This window comes from Camellia sinensis, chromosome 9 (assembly GCF_055761805.1).
Source record: "Camellia sinensis isolate YWXY chromosome 9, ASM5576180v1, whole genome shotgun sequence".
Classification (NCBI taxonomy): Eukaryota; Viridiplantae; Streptophyta; class Magnoliopsida; order Ericales; family Theaceae; genus Camellia; species Camellia sinensis.
In genome coordinates, this window is record NC_138969.1 from 161,957,086 (window position 1) to 161,976,430 (window position 19,345).

The 19,345-nt window shown below is 37.9% G+C and overlaps 1 protein-coding gene across 1 annotated transcript; it reads left to right on the plus strand.

Annotated features, from left to right (window-relative positions):
• Window positions 1–9,358: 9,358 nt before the first annotated feature.
• LOC114318246 (uncharacterized) lies at window positions 9,359–9,739 on the plus strand. The gene has a single exon (XM_028265092.2). It carries the CDS (start codon window positions 9,359–9,361, stop codon window positions 9,737–9,739), a length of 381 nt encoding a protein of 126 aa, XP_028120893.2.
• Window positions 9,740–19,345: the final 9,606 nt, after the last annotated feature.

Sequence of the window (19,345 nt, forward strand, 5' to 3'; positions counted from 1 at the left end):
CAGACATTGGCAGACTTCGTTGTCGAATTCTCACCTGGAACTCATCCGGTATGCCCGGTGGATATTGCCGCGGCAGATGAGGAGGTGAATGCAGGCCAGATTGCAATAACACAGCTAGGCGGTGACGACGACGCGGAACTTGCGCGCCCCGCCGAAGAACCTTCAGTTAGTACGGTACCACAGCCCGGCGATGCGATGACAGAGCTAGGTATCACCGACCAACCTGCTCCGTCCGGTACCGCATCACCAAGGGAGAAAGAAATGGAACCACTCAGCACAGAGCCTGCAGCCGGCATGATACTGCAACCCGGCGATTCGCCTACGGACTTAGGCATTACGGATCAACTAGCTGAGTCCGGCGCCGAATCGCCGAGGGGGGCTGAAGTGGGGCCGCTCAGCACAGAACTTAAAGCCGAACAGCCGAACAACCATGATCCCATCAACCTTTAAGCCTCTCAAAACCTCTCAGACTGTTGGAAGCTCTTTGTTGGCGAAATGTGGAAACTTTTTGTTGATGGAGCCTCGAACTGTCACGGTGCCGGGCTAGGTATAGTTCTGATTTCGCCAGATGGACTGACTATCGAACATTCTATCACCCTCGGATTTCCTGCCTCAAACAACGAGGCTGAGTACGAAGCCCTTTTGGCCGGTCTCAAGGGTGCGCTTCAGATGCACGCATCTGAGCTAATGGTTTACAGTGATTCCCAGCTTGTGGTTAACCAAGTTTCTGGGGTTTACGAAGCAAAGGATGACAGAATGATGAAGTACCAGGCTCTGGTCAGAGACCACATCAAGCGATTCCAGGCAATAAGGGTCCAACAGATTGGCCGAGAAGAAAATGGCCGAGCAGATGAATTGGCCGGCCTTGCTTCCATGGTCGATAGCACATCTCCCAACCCTCTCCTGATTGAATTCCTCCCGCGGCTCAGCATTGAGGAAACCGGGCAGACAGAAGTACTCTGCGCCGAGCTAGGTCCGTCATGGATGGACCCTATTATCCTCTTTCTTAGAGACCGGACCCTCCCAGCCAAGAAGAATGAAGCACATAAAGTCCGGGTGAAGTTAGAGCGGTTTTGGCTCTCTCCGTCAGGCGCTCTATACAAGAAGTCTTTTACCAGTCCTTATCTAAAGTGTGTGCACCCGAGCAGCATGAACGCTTTCCTGTATAAAATTCATGAAGGCATCTATGGCAGTCACATAGGGGGCAGATCTTTGGCCTACCGAGCTATTTCGCAGGGATACTGGTGGCCGTGCATGCAAGCCGACGTGCAGAAGTATGTTCGCAAGTGTGAAAAGTGCCAGAAATTTGCCCACTAAATTCACCAACCGGCCAGAGAACTTCTCCCCCTCACCAGCCCTTGGCCCTTTGCGATGTGGGGGCTCGATATAGTGGGGCCACTCCCAACTGCACCAGGCAACCGGAAGTTCTTTATCGCGGCCACAGACTGCTTCACCAAATGGGTTGAAGCAGACCCTTTGGCAACAATCAAGGAGAAAGACGTCAAGCGGTTTGTCTGGCAAAATGTGGTAACATGGTTTGGCGTCCCAAAAATTCTGATCTCTAATAACGGCACGCAATTTGATGGTCACCTATTCAGAGGATTTTGTGAAGATTTAAAGATTGAATTCTACAACTCTACCCCGGCTTACCCACAGTCTAATGGTCAAGCCGAAGCATCAAACAAGACCATCCTTGATGGGTTGAAGAAGAGGCTTCAGAAAGCCAAGGAAAAATGGGCCAAGGAACTCCCCAACGTCCTTTGGGCATACCGAACAACCCCGCGACGATCTACTGGGGAAACACCTTTTGATTTGGCATACGGCATGGAGCCGGTCATACCTTTGGAAGTTGGAATGCCCACCCACAGAAGTGAAAGTTTTGAGCCAAAGCTGAATGCCGAAGCTATTGCCCTGGAATTGGACCTTGTGGAAGAACGCCGGGAAAAGGTTCTCATCCATGTGGTCGCCTACCAACAAGAGCTCTCAAGGAAATACAACAAAATGGTACACCCCAGACCGTTCAAAGTAGGTGACTGGGACTTGAGGAAGGTCATAGGCAATACCCTGGTGCCAGGAGAAGGCAAACTAGGGGCAAACTGGGAAGGACCCTACAAGATCATCAGTCTGGCGGGCAAGGGGCATACCACTTGGAGGACCTGGAAGGTAGAGGAATACCCCGGCCATGGAATGCGGCCAACCTCAAACTGTACTATTTTTAGCTTTTGTTTTCTTTTTGTGCAAAGGAATTTTTTGCCTTACACTTCAGAATGTAATATTCTTTTTGTCAATATATAGAAGTGTCTCATCTTTGCCTTAGCATTCTGATTGTTGCTTCTCAATTTTGAGATTCTCAACCGTGATGTTTTACTCTGGTTAATTTTGAGATTAAAACCGAGATGATTTACTCCGGTTCATTGAGTCGATCTGATCAGTTGAGATTCTAAACCGCGATGTCTTATTCCGGTTGAATGAGTTGATTGCTCAACTTTTAGATTCTCAACCGCGATGTCTTACTCCGGTTGAATGAGTTGATGTTTTGCTCAACTTTTAGATGCTCAACCGAGATGTTAACTCCGGTTGAATGAGTTGATGTTTTGCTCAACTCTAAGACTCTCAACCGAGATGTTTAATCCGGTTGAATGAGTTGATGTTTTGCTCAACTCTGAGATTCTCAACCGAGATGTTTATTCTAGTTGGATGAGTTGATGTTTTGCTCAACTCTGAGACTCTCAACCGTGATGTTTACTCCAGTTGGATGCGTTGATGTTTTGCTCAACTCTGAGACTCTCAACCGTGATGATTATTCCTGTTGGATGAGTTGACGTTTTGTTCAACTCTGACACTCAACCGAGATGTCTACTCCGGTTGAATGAGTTGATGTTTTGCTCAACTCTGAGACTCTCATCTGAGATGTTTATTCCAGTTGAATGCGTTGATGATTTGTTCAACTTTTAGTTTAAAACCGAGATGTTTTATTCCAGTCGATGGAGTTGATGATTTATTCAACTTCATAAGACTTTAACCGCGATTTTTATTCCGGTTACTTGAGCTGGTTAGTCTTGCCGAGATATTTAGCGCTGTTGAACCTATTTCGCTTGTAGACCGTAAAAACACTTGGAAGGAAATTGAGTTTTTTCATTGATGTGAAAAGTAATTACAAGAGGAGGGGCGTATAGCCCTATTACATGTGCAAGCCCAAAAAAAAGAAAAAAAAAAGGAAGACAGAAAGAAACCTAAGCTAGGGGGGAAAGGTCAGAGAATTCGTCCTCGGTTGCCTTCAGGTTGATTGGTACTGTTTGATCTTGGGCACCGGGCTGCTCTGGACGGTTTTCTTGTTGAGCATTACCCTTGGCTTCTTTTTCTCCTTCTTCCTCGGCCTCAGCCTGCAATGCAGCGAAGATATCGTTGGCGTATGGCACAAGGTAAGTCGGCAAGAAGAGAGCTGGAGGAGAGGCAAATATGTCGGTCCTAAGTCCTTGGCCGAGCTGCTCACAAGCAGTCTTCCAACCCGCCTTGAAGTAGATATCTTGGATGGCTTGAACCTACTTTGTGTAGCTCTCCTCGGCCTTCTTGAAGCCGGCATTATTGGCGTCCTCCAGATCCTTCTCCCTTGACTGTTTCAAGGCCTCCAGCTCGGCCTTTATTGCATCTTTTCCTGCTCACCGACACCAAGCTGGCTGAGCAATTTGTCGTTGTCCGCATTTGCGATTTGTAGAGAAGACTTGGCCCGCCCGAGCTCGGTTTGGAGGCTTGTAACCTGGCTGGCAGAATTATTGGCCTTCTGCCGGAGTCGATGAATGCGCTCCATGACCAAGTGCTGCTTCTGGATGGCCTACAAAAAGAAAGTTTGGTTAGAAAGGAAACCGAACAAACACTTGAGAAATTTTGAGGGAAGTTTAAGATTCTTACCCTGGTCATGGATTTAACCGACGACTTCACCAACCGGGTGTCTAGCACATGATCACTGCCAACCACGTCGCTCAGTAGCAGGAGCGCTTTGGTGAGATCAAAGGCGAGCAGATGCTCTTTGTCGCCTTTGATAGAAGCTGTTGCCGGGATTTCCTTCCCCCGGTGCTTGAGCTGCGATTTCCACGCGGGCGTTGGGTCGACCGTGACGGTAGGTTGCTCGGTATTGAGCTCTGCAACCAGCTCGGCAGATGGGTCTGCACAAGGCCTTTTCCCAGCACGGCAGATGTCTTGGCTTGCTTGCTCGGTGACGGTGGATGCCAACGCCACCACGGCCCCACTGGATTGACCGACAGTAGGAGATCGGGTTGGTATGCTCGGTATCTCGGTGGATGTTGCGGTGAGTAAGTTCTTGATACGGCTTCTCTTCGCCATTTCTTCTACCTCCGTTAAACGGATGAAGGGGACGTCTGGCAGTGTGGGGATCTGGAGGAGGTGATGGAGCACGGAGAAAGTCTGTGACCTTACTCCGGCGTGGAGTTGAGTACCGGTATGTTGGAGTGTAGCCGAGGAGCTCGTTACAATCCCGGTTGCGGTAACGGAGCACAGTCCTTATGGCTGCTTCGTTGGGGTAGTGGTAGTTGGCTTGCAAGGCTTGAATCGCTGCAAAGAAATAAAAAGTGTCAAGTACAGAATGTTAAAGAAAGACAAATTGACCGAGCAGTTAGCACGACTTACATGTCTCGCCGAAGTTCTTGCTAATGAACCATCCCGGTACGTCGGTTGTTTCATAGTTACCAGACACCTAGAAGAAATCGTCATCGTGTAAGTCCGTGTCTGGGGTGCCGGTCACTATTTTTTCTTTGCCCGGTCGAATTTTTAAGTAATAGGCGAAGCCATCTCCCGTGTGCCCAAGGGTGTATTGACGGAGTATCTCGGCTAAACCTAAGTTGGTTCTTAGCCGGTTGTTCAACTCGTAGACCCCGTTGATTATTCGGTAAGTGTTTGTTGAGACTTGAGTGGGTGCCAGCTCGGTGCGGTGCAAGAATTCGGTCATCAGTGGGTTGACCAGGAAACGGAGGCCTCCTTCAATGATGGATAGCACGGTGAAGGGGCACTGGTCTAATCTGCCCCAAGGGGTTGTCACAATCTCGTCGAGCTCTAGGTGGACGTCAGCCGGGATACCATACTCTTCCCGAAATACGGCCAGGGCAGTCGGAGTATCGACAAGGAAGCGGAAGCGCCCCATGTATAGCCGACTGAGGTGGTTTGGCAAAGACTGGTGTTTAATGGTTGCTCGGTCTTTGAGAGCCTCAGCCGTACTGGTCTGTGGTCCCCTTGGACTCTGCAGGAAAATGAGGGTAATTGTAAATGGAAGCGCGGTCGCACAAATGAGCTTGACTTTAGCTCGGTCATGAAGAGTGCCAGACCACCCCGGTCGCAGGGAGCTCGGTCGCTTAAGTGGACTTGATGTTAGCCCGGTCAAGCGACCAAGTTCTCTGCCTACCCCGGTTTCTACTAAGACTTTGTGCAAACTTGTAAGTTGCTTGGTCATAATGTTTTTTGGGATCAAAAGAAGACGTGGAGCCCGGTTCACCCCAGATCTTCAGGTGTTCATCAGGGAGGATGAAGAACAGCAATGAGTGCAAGGGGCATGGGAGGGTTTTGGGGGCCTATACCCTAAAATCTATGGATTATGTGCCCTAAAGCATGGAATAACAAATGAAATAGCAACAAAGAGCTAGAAGGACTTACCAGACTAGAGGCAGATGCAGTTCTTTCAAGCACAAACACAGAGGAAGGGCGAGAATGGAGGCTTGGCGAGGGCACTGCAGCGTCAAGTCGCTTAGAATGGAAGAGAGTCAGTAAGAACGAAATAAAGACAGACTGGGCACGTATATAGACCCAAGGAGCCGCCAAAAATTTTGAATACGAGGGGACGTCAGGGTTGGTTGCTCGAGGCCTATCAATGCACGACACGTGTCCCTATTGACGGCGACATCAGTACTGAAGAGACAAAATGGTAAATCGAGGCGTCGACCGAGAACCGTCTTGCAACTGAATGGTAAATCGTTGACGTGTCCCTATTGTCAACTAACCCGGTCACCGTCTTGCAACTGAGAACCGAGGAAGTGTTACCCCGGTCAGCACAGGTAATCCCGGTCACTTTTGCGCGGACAGAATTAAGGGGCAATTGAGAGGGAGATTTATGATCTGGATTGGGCCGTCGGCCGTCGTGATGCCGAACAAATTGTGGGCCGAACACATTTGGGCCGTGGTAGCCTGGGCTACCCAGAAGGGATTTTTTGCTCGGTAATGGCAAAGGGCGTGTGGAACCGAGCTACTCAGACTTGTTGGTACGGAAGCCGGTCAAGTGAGGGTTCGGCTGAGATGTCCGCAGCCTCGCAAGGTTCCACGGTTCGTGCGTTGCTCGGTTGGAAGACGCGCACCCATGGCTCGGCATGAAGGCCTTTGGTTAACCGGCATGTCCTACTTCAAGCTCGGCTTTGCCGGAATGCACCCGAGCTCGGCTTTTACGGAGCTCGGTTATAAGAGCATTCGGGTGTGAAGTGCAGCATGGCCTTAGGAAGCCGAGATGCTGTATCCCGGCTGCCAAGCTCCCAGTAGAGTGGGCTGGCAGTTTAGGTAAGTGATGTTCAGTTGGATTTGTGCTGACAGATGGGATAGCAGCACCACGTGTCGAGAGACTAATGGGAGTAGAATTGGGGCGCAGAACATATATAAGCATGTCTGCGTCCTCCATGCATAGGCAGATGAACATTTGGTGAGACTTACACAAAACACTCAATCCTCTCTCTCTCTCTCTATCCATGTGTGTGTCTAACTTGATCGTCGGAGGGGTATTCCGGCCACACACCGCCGGGTAGCTCACCGCCGTTGTGCTCGCAGGTCGATCGGACAGACAGGAGCTTGGAAGAAAGGAATACGGGCTTGCCTGAATGTTTGCTCTCTGTACATAAATCTAAAAAAAAAATGTAATTTTTTAAATATAAGAGGATATGTGTTAAATAGAACACTTGGGGGTGTCAGTGTGATTTACCCAAAAATGGATAAATTGTGACATCATTGGCATCAAATAGAGTGTATGCATAGATCTGTAATATGATTGAATTTAACAATTATAATTTTTTTTTTTCCTAGTTACATAAGGACATTTTCGAAAAGTAAAAATTGTGACATTTTTGTGCCAACATTAACTCAAGTCTTTACTTTATATAGACTAGATGTTACACATTCATGTAGGTGTGCTTTGAAATTTCAATGTACATTAAAATTGATAGTTACAGATTAAACTCGAAATTACAAAAGAAGCCGTGCAATTGTTAGTTACAAAAGGATAATGTTGAAATAAAAATTTTGTGACAAAAAATATTACTGTATCGAATTTGAACTTAACATTATATAATAGAATAGATAAATAGAATTGATGATAATATAAGAAATAGATATATTTGTTCATAGAGCTAAGTAAAGAATTCGTAAAATTCACAATCCGGTCTGGTCTAGTTCAATCTGATAGGTTTGAATTGGATTTTTAAATTCGTGGTCTAGTTCTGGATTGAAAAACTGAGAAACCATTCCTTGCAGATCAGTTTCGGATTTCATTTCACAATTTGAGATTAGAATCGATTTGGACCGTATGCACCTTAGATTATATTCATACCATACACTCGTGAAATATTTTATCATACCTTTATATATAAGACTATATGCATACCATACACCCATGATATATATTATCCTATCTCTTATATATAAAATCAAAACCCTAATTCATAACATTCCAGAGCCCTAATTCATAACATTTCATTCTCTTAGTTTCTTTTTGGAATTTGGTGATGGTTGTTGCTATTATTGTTATGGAACTAAATATTATGTTTATTTAAATTAATGGTGAAACAATATGTATGTTTATATTTTAAAAAATTATAGACAGATTAATGTTGAAATGAAAATGTTATATAAATTTTTTTAATAGATTATGTGAATCCGTAGTTTCAAACCGAGCCGAATTGTGTTTGAATGGTTTGGTTCTGATTGGTTCCACAATTTAAATGGATTGGATTGATTTCAATTTTTATAGAATTTTAGATGACAAATTGGTCCTAATTTTACTCCAAATTGAACCAATTCAAACCATGCTCATCCCTATTTGTTCATAGGGGTGCTAAACAAACCAAACTGTTAGAACTTGACTCATGTCTGGTTAATTAAAAGTTCATTTGAGATTGACTCGTTAGGTAAATAAGTCAAACTTAAATATAATTTTAGACTTATTAAATTTTCAAATTAAACTTAAATAACATACTATTTGACTCGATAAATTTATATACATTATAAAAAAATTAAACTACTTGAATTCGATTTATATTTAGCCCGTTAAATGTTCTTTCAAAATCAATTCCTTATGAAGTGAAGTTAAATAAAATTTTAAATTCATTAAGTTATAAAATTAAACGTAAATAACTTATTAGTCAGCTCTACTGCTCGATTTCAGGCTATTTTCTATTTGGTCATTTGACATTTACTTATTTGCTTCTAAAAAATAAAGATTCGTTTGGTAGAATTTTAAAGTTTAATTGTATCGCTTGATTTGAGTGCGTTGTTTGATTACAGTTTTAGAAAATTAATTTCGCACTCACTTTTCAAAACACGTCTATTCGATCATCTTTTCAGACGTCCTCTCGGATGTCCGACCAGTTGACCGAAATAATATTCGTTTTTTTTTAAAATTTCTAAATAAAAAATATTTTGAGAATTTTTTTAAATTTTTTTATAAGTTTTGAATAGAATTTTAGATTTTATATTTGATTATGAGTTGTAAATGTTTAAATCAAATATCATATATCACATCACTCAATTCAAGCTCAATTCAAAACTTTTTTCAAAACTTATAATCAAACAAATTTTTCACACTTAAATCATAATTTTAAAACTCACAAACTCAAAATACAACTCTATTCTCAAATCATAATTCTAATATTTAACAAACCAAACACAGCTAAAAGTTCACATTGTTTCACTTAAATCAAAGATCACATCACTCAATTGAATTCATCTCCGGTTTGTTTCATGAATCTCTAGTACTCTTCCCCATGGATGAGACGCCATGGGAATCAATTCCATTTCCACCAAATTCTTGGCCGAATCAATGGACTTTCTCGAGAAAACACTTTCCTATCTATCCTCTCTCTCCTCGGACCCTCTCTTCTCAACCATCGTCACTCTATACACTCTACTCCTCCTCTACTTCCCTGGCCATTTCCTGAGAATCGTTTTCTCACCAGTAGTGATCTCAACTGCAATTCTATTACTCACCCTTCTCAGATTAGGACCAATCCGACAAAGGGTCGAAAAGGAATTCAATTCTACCGAACCAAAACAAGCCCATCATCACGATTCAACAGACGAAGATAGCAAATGGGTATCGATGGAATCAAATTTAGAGTCGAAAATCGAATCGGGTTTGTGCTCGGATTCCGATTCGAACGCGTTTCACGCCGATTCGTTCGTCGAATGGAACGTGAGAGGAGCACCATTGGAGATCATACACGAAGAGCACGAAGGCGAAGAAGAAGAACAAAACGACGTCGTTAAAACAGAGAAATACCCGTCGTTGTCTCTGTATTACCCGGAAACCGACTCTGATAGCTCGTCGGCCGGCGATTTTCCGGCGGTCGGAGAGTGGGACTCGCCGGAGGACGAAGAGGAGAGAGAAGGCTTGATAGAGATTGAACTAGATGGGAAACAGTTTCACGTCGAAGAAGACAATCTGATAGAGATTGATATATCTCCGGCGAGACTCCGATGAGTTTTCCTGCGATATTCCGGTGTTTTTTTTCCGGCGAGGCTTAGGTTAAATTAAGCTTGTTTAACTTAAGATAAGTTTGAGAGATTACCGTTGTATTACGTCAATGTGCATGTACATTGTAGTTAATAAATTGAAAGATTTGAATTAAGGGATGGAATGACTATAATGCCCTTACCTTTTGTAGAAGAAACAAAGAACTTTTTGAATGTGGACTCTAGGAGGAAGTCTATCGCATTGATAAGATTGTTCAAAGTGGACTTTGGTAACCATTGCATTTGAAAGGTATTTCAGATGCACAAGGAAAAGAAATAGCACACATCCACTATGGCTATTTTTTTTTGTTTTTGTTTTTTTGTTTTTATCTTTTAGCAAGTAGATATTCTTTTCTCCTTCCAAGTTTTTTTATTTTTATCCTTTCGACGCTAATCTTTTGTACCATTTCTTTTTATGGTTTATTTCACTTTCTATCTCTAAACTATCATCAAATTATCTACTTAATTTCTAAACTATTAATTTACTCTACTCAATCTCTAAATTATTATATAAATCAAAGTTTATTTAATTTCTAAACTATCGATTAAATCTAATAAGTCGCTAAAATATTTAATTCAAATCTATTTAGCCTTTAAAAAGATTACAAATATAAAATATATACGCATAATTATTACTAAAAAATAGTAAAAGATCCTACTTAATTAAGATTTTATTACAAAAAAAAATCTTAAATTTGTATTTTGTCTTTTAAAAGTACTTTATTTTGTTATTGTTTAAATTAGTATTAGAATTTCATTTATCAATCTTATCAATAAAATTATATAAATATTAATTTAGCGATAATTTAGGGATATAAAGTGTAATAAATCCTTCTTTTCAAAGATAGTGACATATGATTAATATTTTTGATAAATTATGACAGTAGTCCTTGTACTTTGGTTTTTAGGTCATTTTAGTCCCTGTAGTTTTAACTGGCTCAATTTTGACTTTAAATTTATAATTTTGTCTTAATTTAGTTCAATTGCTTACAACTTTTAACATTTTTTTATAAAAAATATATACATAAGTGTCACGTGTCATATTTGTAAAAGTAAAATTATAAACTTAGCAAACTCAGTAAGTTAACTTCAACTAATTTAATGATAATTTTTTCTTAAAATACATTAATAATATTATCATTTGGACCAAATTGACGCAAAATCTAAAATTAATGGTCAAAATCTAGTTAATTGAAAGTGTAGAGATCAAAATGACACAAGGGATAAAATATAAGAACCACTAGTGTAATTTGCCCTAATATTTTAGTACCTCAGTTAATATCAAATTTTATTTTTATTAAAATTGTGTTTGGATTATTAATTTAAGGAAAGATTGAAAAAGAAAAGAAAAATGTGAGGAAAATTTAAATGAAATATAAACTATTTTTTTTCTATATTTTCTTTTTCTTTTTTTAAATTTCTATTCAATTCAAGATATAAATACAACCAGGAGTAGATTAGATGATGCTATAATTGTTAGAGCACCTCCAACCCACTATTGTTAGTTAAAATATCTAGTATGACTCACTTTTTTTTTTTAACTCCAATGCACTAGATATATGATTAGGCATTTTAGCTCAACTCACATTTACTAGCTATATGTAACTAGCTTTTAAAGCGAGGCAAAATGTATTTAATCATTATGATTATTTCCCTCCATCTTTGCTACTGATGTGACATTCTATAAAATTAATAGTATTTGAATGAATAGCTAAAATAAAGAATACGATTAAAGTAGAAATATAAAACGATTGATAAACAAAATAAAATATATATTTTATAATAATATTTAGATAAATAAGATACCTATTATCGTTGGAGATGTTATAATTGTTGAGAAAGTTTGGTGAGGGACAATGGGTTTGGTATGAGGTCAATGATTAATATATAACTGAACTTTCATTACAGAGATAAATGTTTAATCGATGAATTTTCCATGGTAATTTTAGTGAATCATCTCATATCTATTGACAAAAAGGAGAAAGGGATTGAATTTTTTTGATTGGGCATCTAACTAGAGAGGTGTTATTAATTTGAAGGGGTTGGTTTAGTGAGTACAATTTGGGACGTAGGGGTGTATTTTTTTATGTTTCAAGTTTAACTCTTATTAGGAATAATCCGTTCTTTGAGATCATGCATGCGAGCTCTACTCAAGATTTACTTGATTTACGTGAATGGATGTTTTATACGAATCTTAAAATTAATTAAAATACGCGTAAGTTGATCAAAATATCCGGTTATCAAAAACAAATTTAAAAGATATTGTTAGGCTCAGTGGGTCACCTCAAGACCCTACTAAATGAATAATTTAAATAATTAAAATAGATCATGAAGTGGACCCACTAAATTCAACAATACCTCTCCAACCAAATGCCCGATGTGAGAGAACTCATTTTCAAGGAAAAAAAAAACTCTTTTATCTTTTTTGATAAAAAAAAACTATTATCGAAAGTGAAATGGTAGTTACAACTTCTTGTCACTTTAAACAACCTATTTTTAACAGTAAATAATCAAAAAAGTTCCTTTTTTGTGAGCTTTTTCTAAATCATTTTTGCTTGATGGTGTGATATTTAGTTATAAATAAATTTCAAAATTTTTAATATTTGAAACTTGGGTTATGTTTTTCAACTAGTTTCTCCATGTATTATATGATGTGTTATGATTCTACATCAGTTAATATAGGTCTTGGTCACATACATATAAGTCTCTTGGTCATTTTCTCTCTTGTAAACTAATTTTCAAGACTGAGTTTTACACAAAGTGTTCGTATCATTTGATATCAAAATCAGCTACCATGTCAAATATAAGTTTAAACATACCTATACTAGCATGGGATCGTATGGATGAGGTTTGCATTTTGAACCACAGTGAGAGCAACCCATAAGTTGGATTAAGTGCTCGTTTGAAATGTTAGATATTTTAGTGATTTTTTTGATTATTTGGTTATTTTATAAAATGAAAATAGTTGTGTTTGGAATTATTTGTGCCTTTTTTTTTCTTTTTCTTTTTTTTGTAATTGAATATATGGTTATGAGAGAAAAAATGATTGATTGATGTGTAAGATGTGACATTTTATTTTATTGATTATTTTATATTTTTGTCTTTATTAGTTGTTTTAACCAAAACTAAACATCCCAAATACCACCTTAGACATCGTTGAAGTGTCATATATTAATACCTAAGAGTATCTCCAATCTAGTATCAGATGTTTCATCAAATTTGAAATTTGATGAAAAGCACCAAATGAGGCGCTCCAACCCTTTCACCAAAGTCATATCAAATAGAGACAAAACTAAAGCTTTCATCAAATGAAAGAAGCCTCTCATCTTTCATCAAATGAAAGAATCAAATTTAAATTTACCGTTTGGTCGGACATCCTCTCGGATTGCCACTTGGATGTCCTCTCGGATGTCCATCTGGATGTCCACCAAGAGCAATTTTGACAGTTTTTTTGTTCATGTCCGGACGATCTCTAAGGCATCAGCTCGGACGTTCTCCCGAATAACTGGGGATGTAAAAAAATTTGATGAAAATTCTAATTTTAGCATTGGAGTAAACAGTATCAAATTTTTCATTAAAATTTTACTCAAATTTGATAAAATTTTTGATTCACCATTAGAAATGGTCTAAGTAAAGCTAACAGAAGCAAAATACCACCCCTCTTGTTGTAAGTCAATTATCAAGGGAGAGTTTTACCAAGAGGTTGGTATCAAAATGTGTTTTGTAAAAAACATAAGCCAATGAAACTTGAGGAAGATTTTTCTTTCTTCATTCTTTTGATTTGTTTGTTTATATATATATATATATATATGCACGATATGTGTAACAACCTCGACCTTTGATTTACATTAATTTGTGGTTAAATAAGCTTAATCAGTAATTAGGAGAAATTCTGAATTAAATTGCATGTGTAACTTGTATTATTGTGCTTATATCTGTTTATTGTAGAAAGATTTGTTCATGTTTCCATTTTAGTTTGCGAAATGAAGGCATTATCGGCATCCGATTCAGAAATTGACTTAGTATACGTGTTATTTGGAATTTTTAGAACATTATGGTAGGTTCAATTGAAATTCGATTCGGAACGATTAAATTAAGATAAATAAATTATTAAGTGAAATCAACTTTGTTTCAATCATAATTAATTAACTTAAGCTAATCAAACACATAAATAGACCACTTATAGTTGAGGAGACTCATTCTTACCATCGTCTTGAGCAACAAAACGTGTAGAGAGAGAGAGAAAGAGAGAGACTAGGGAGAAGTCTTCAAACAAAGGAATTTGAACTTGCTAGAGAATTAAGGAGAATTAAAGAAATTAAGCAAGAACTCACTAGGATTCAAGGAATTGAGAACCTAAGGTAAGAAATCAAGCATTTAGTTGTGTACTTAGAATACATAACACATGTATTCAAAGAATTAAGTGAATTGAAGCAACTATTAAGCTTAATGAAGTAGAAGAGTGGAGCATACATACATGCATGTGTATTACATTACATTTAGAACATGTTGCCTAAGAATACATACCATGCATGTTCATATTTTGGTTTTACTTTAAGAATTCACTATGTTTTTGAGTAAAACATCTTATTTGATCTTGAATTGGAAACTTGGAATCTCATTCATATCATGCCTATCATGGTCGTGTTATGTTTCCAAAGAATTGGGTTGGTTTTGCATACATCACATGCTCTTAAATCTTGATTTTATGAAATTGATTTTGAATTCACCATGTTTTCCAAGTTTACATATGATTTCTCAAGTTTTTGGTCCAAAAGGATGAGTTTTGTAGTGTTTGAATTGAGTTTAAGAGCTTGGAGGTGAATTTGGAAATTCTAGAATTCGACCTCTCTGCTCGAGCGACGGATTCTCCGCTCGAGCGACCACCTTCACTTTCACACTCGCTTGAGCGACTAGAGGTTCGCTCGAACGTAAAATGCATGCTCCCAAAAATTTGCGTATTTTGCAGACCACTCGAGCAACAAAAGTTGCGCTCGAGCGAGGGAATGAGTCTTACGCTCGAGCGAAGCGAGCATTGAGCGGAAAAATCATGCAACTAGCACTTTTGCAAAGTTTACAGACCGGTCGAGCGAAGGAATGTGTGTTCAAGCGACCACTCGCATTTTGCATGTCCGCTCGAGCGAAGGAAGCTAGGCTCGAGCGGGACCCCTGTTTTCAATAATTTTTGTTAAGTGTTTTCAAGTGCATTTTAGCATCCTCATTGTATTTTAGGCATTCCTAGGCCAAGATTAAGGCACCATAATGAGGATAAGAAGTAGAAACACACCAAGATAAGAAAAGATTTAAGTTAATATTTTTGGGTGTGTAATTTGGTACGTGTTCATTCTGTAACTGTGTAGGTCATACGCCACAAGACGTTTGATTTGCCTATTCTGTCTGTTTGCCTTGGAGTCCTCTGTTAATTGTGAGTAATAACTTTGTAAAGCTATGCTCAATTATAAGCATTCTCTGAATAATATAAGATGATCTGTTTCTAAAATATTATTTTTCCGTATGAATGAATGGTTGTCCAATATTTCTGAAATGTATTCGTAGCATTCTTAGCTTCAGATGACATCTACTATCTGTTCTATTACGTCCCAACTATGGGCCAACTGTACGTCTCATGAGCCAACTGTTATGGATCCTTCTGTATACGTCCCATTTATGGGTCAACTATACGTCTCATGAGTCAACTGTATCGTCTCCATGCACGTGAGTCAACTGTATGTCTTTGTGACCGTCCTTTTATGGGTCAACTGTACGCCTTTATGGGTCAACTGTACGCCTTTATGGGTTAACTGTTTCTGCTAGTGCTAATGAATATACCACGTACGTGTAACTGCAAATTCTGATTATGAATATGATTCTGAATCTTTATCTATTATGACCTATGATTTCTGAATATGATTATGAACCCACTTCTGATATATACTAAATTCTATTTTATGTAACTATTATGGACAACATTCATTAAACCCCATTACTCTGTTATTATTCACTGGACTCTAGCTCACTATTTATATTATACATGTAGGTGACTAAGCATGTGACCAGGCCCAGAGTTGATGGCCTAAGATTTCGTTTTGTCAGTCACCCTTTGTGCCTCCCGAGAAGGTTCCAGATCAAGTCAAGCCTTGTGGCCTTGTTTCATGAACATTTAAAACTTTGTTTTCTTTTGGTTTTTGAACAAGTTTTTTGGTTATCTATACATGGGATGATGTAAAATTACCGTATCTATGTGACGTTACGTATATGTTATAAGTTTAAAAGTTATTCAGTCTCATGTATGTCTGCATAGCTCAATGGATGTTGTACTTTATATATTTGCTTCCTCAACCTCTATTTATATGTTATTCTGTTTAGAGGTCTTTGGTAATCCAAGGATTACTGGCCAGTTGCGACGCTAAACCTATGGGGGGCGGGTTTGTGTCGTGACAATATGAATATAGTTTTCAAAGGAAAACTCAAGGGAAGTACTTTGCATATGGTGTGCAATGCACACCGAAGAATTTTCCTCCAAAAGCATATATCAACTCAACTTTTGGATAGAAACAAAAGAGTTGCAACAAGTCTAAGAAGCATTTCTCAAAAAGCATTTCTTGTAAGAGAGAGTGCATCCATTGTCAAGTTCATCGAAGCTATTCAGAAGGTGTTTTATATTAGCTGGTTTCAACTGTCGTATCTTGGGAGACAGATGTCGACGTACCTCCGACATCCATCGGGAGGCGGTGAATCTGTTTTAAAGAAACTGTCTAGTACAGGCTTCGGTTTGCTTATTTTCTTATCATTTGTTCTTAAATTTTTCAATATTTAATTTACAAAGATGTGTTCTAATTTTTAATTATCTATATTAATAATTTGTTCCATTAGTAATGCAATTTAATTCATTTCTGTATTTTTAGTTTTGTCGTTTATTCTGTATTTTGTCATTTTAATAAAAAAATTATTTTGTCATTTCTTTTTAATTTATTAGGTGATTTACAAGTAAGTCCCGTTTTAGCAAATAATGGTACATTAAGTCCTAGTTCAAAAACTTTTAACTAGTAAGTCCCATAATCCATTGAAATGACGAGACTACCCTTACTACATCAAAACACAAAACAAAAATCGCAGATTCATGATTTCATTCACAGTTCATCCCGGCATTTCTCACCCTCGCAGATTTCATTCTCACATTCACCAATCTCGCCTCACATTTCGTCTTCCTTCATCAATCTCGTCTCAGATTTAGCAAAAACAAACTAGATCATCAAACATTCAAACTTCTGAACAACCAAAAATGGTGAAAACTAGTAAGATTCAAGAATCTTAAACCCTAGTTTTTGTGAAATCTTTCATTTTCGAAACTTTTGCTATTGATTTCCATTTCAGCTTGAATGTTGAGTTTGAAACTTTCATTTTCGAACCTTTTGTTTTTTATTTCCATTTCAGCTTGAATGTTCAGTTCGAAACTTTTGTTTTTGTTTTTGGTTGTGAATCTGAGAACATTCATTGTAATGCCACAAAAATCATGTTCTCATTCTTTCAGTTTAGGTTTCATTGTTGATTTTGGTACGATTACTATGAATATTCTCAGATTGTTAGTGAATTTGAGTGAAAAACCCTAGTTAATCATGTTCCCTTGCTTTCTAGTTAGGTTTCATTATTGATTTTGGTGCGATTACTGTTAATATTTTCAAATTCTTAGTGAATTTGAGTGAAAAACCCTAGTTAATCATGTTCCCTTGCTTTCTAGTTAGGTTTCATTATTGATTTTGGTGCGATTGCTGTTAATATTCTCAGATTCTTAGTGAATTTGAGTGAAAAACCCTAGTTAATCATGTTCCCTTGCTTTCTATTTAGGATTCAATGTTGATTTTGGTGCGATTCCTGTTAATATTCTCAGATTCCTAGTGAATTTGAGTGAAAAACCCTAGTTAATCATGTTCCCTTGCTTTCTATTGAGGTTTCATTGTTGATTTTGGTACTATTGCTGTCAATATTCTCAGATTCTTAGTGAATTTGAGTGAAAGACCTTAGTTAATCATGTTCCCTTGCTTTCTATTAAGGTTTCATTGTTGATTTGGTGCAATTGCTGTTAATATTCTCATATTCTTAGTGAATTTGAGTGAAAGACCCTAGTTAATCATGTTCCCTTGCTTTCTATTGAGGTTTCAATGTTGATTTTGGTGTGATTCCTGTTAATATTCTCAGATTCTTAGTGCATTTGAGTGAAAAACCCTAGTTAATCATATTCCCTTGCTTTCTGTTGAGGTTTCATTATTGATTTTGGTGAGATTGCTGTTAATATTCTCAGATTGTTAGTAAATTTGAGTGAAAGACCCTAGTTAATCATGTTCCCTTGCTTTCTATTTACATTTCAATGTTGATTTTGGTGCGATTCCTGTTAATATTCTCAGATTGTTAGTGAATTTGAGTGAATATCCTAGTTAATCATGTTCCCTTGCTTTCTATTTACGTTTCATTGTTGATTTTGGTGCGATTGCTGTTAATATTCTCAGATTTTTAGTGAATTTGAGTGAAAGACCCTAGTTAATCATGTTCCCTTACTTTTTATTTACGTTTCAATGTTGATTTTGGTGCGATTGCTGTTAATATTCTCAGATTGTTAGTGAATTTGAGTGAAAACCCTAGTTAATCATGTTCCCTTGCTTTCTATTTACGTTTCATTGTTGATTTTGGTGCGACTGCTATTAATATTCTCAGATTGTTAGTGAATTTGAGTGAAAACCCTAGTTAATCATGTTCTCTTGCTTTCTATTTACGTTTCATTGTTGATTTTGGTGCGACTGCTGTTAATATTCTCAGATTGTTAGTGAATTTGAGTGAAAAACCCTAGTTAATCATGTTCCCTTGCTTTCTGTTTAGGTTTCATTGTTGATTTTGGTGCGATTGCTGTTAATATTCTCAGATTGTTAGTGAATTTGAGTGAAAGACCCTAGTTAATCATGTTCCCTTGCTTTCTATTTACGTTTCATTGTTGATTTTGGTGCGATTGCTGTTAATATTCTCAGATTGTTAGTGAATTTGAGTAAAAAACCCTAGTTAATCATGTTCTCTTCCTTTCAATTTAAGTTTCAATGTTGATTTTGCTCTGATTGCTTTGAATGTTCTCATATTCTAAATAAATTTGAGTAAAAAACCCTAGTTAATCATATCCTATTCCTTTCAATTTAGGTTTCAATGTTGAGTGTGGTACCATTGCTGTCAATGTTCTCATATTTTCAATCAATTTCAGTGAAAAACCTTAGTTAATCATATTCTATTAGTTTCAATTTAGCTTTCATTGTTGATTTTGGCACGATTCCTGTGAATGTTCTCAAATTCTTAGACAATTTGAGTAAAAAACCTTAGTGAATCATATTCCCTGATTTCAATTTAGCTTGCAATGTTGATTTTGGTATGATCCCTGTGAATGTTCTTAGATTCTTAGACAATTTGAGTAAAAAACCTTAGTGAATCATATTCTCTTTGTTTGAATTTGGGTTTCAATGTTGATTTCCGTACGATTGTTGTTAATGTTCTCAGATTCTTAGTCGATTTGAGTGAAAACCCAAACTTAATCCATATT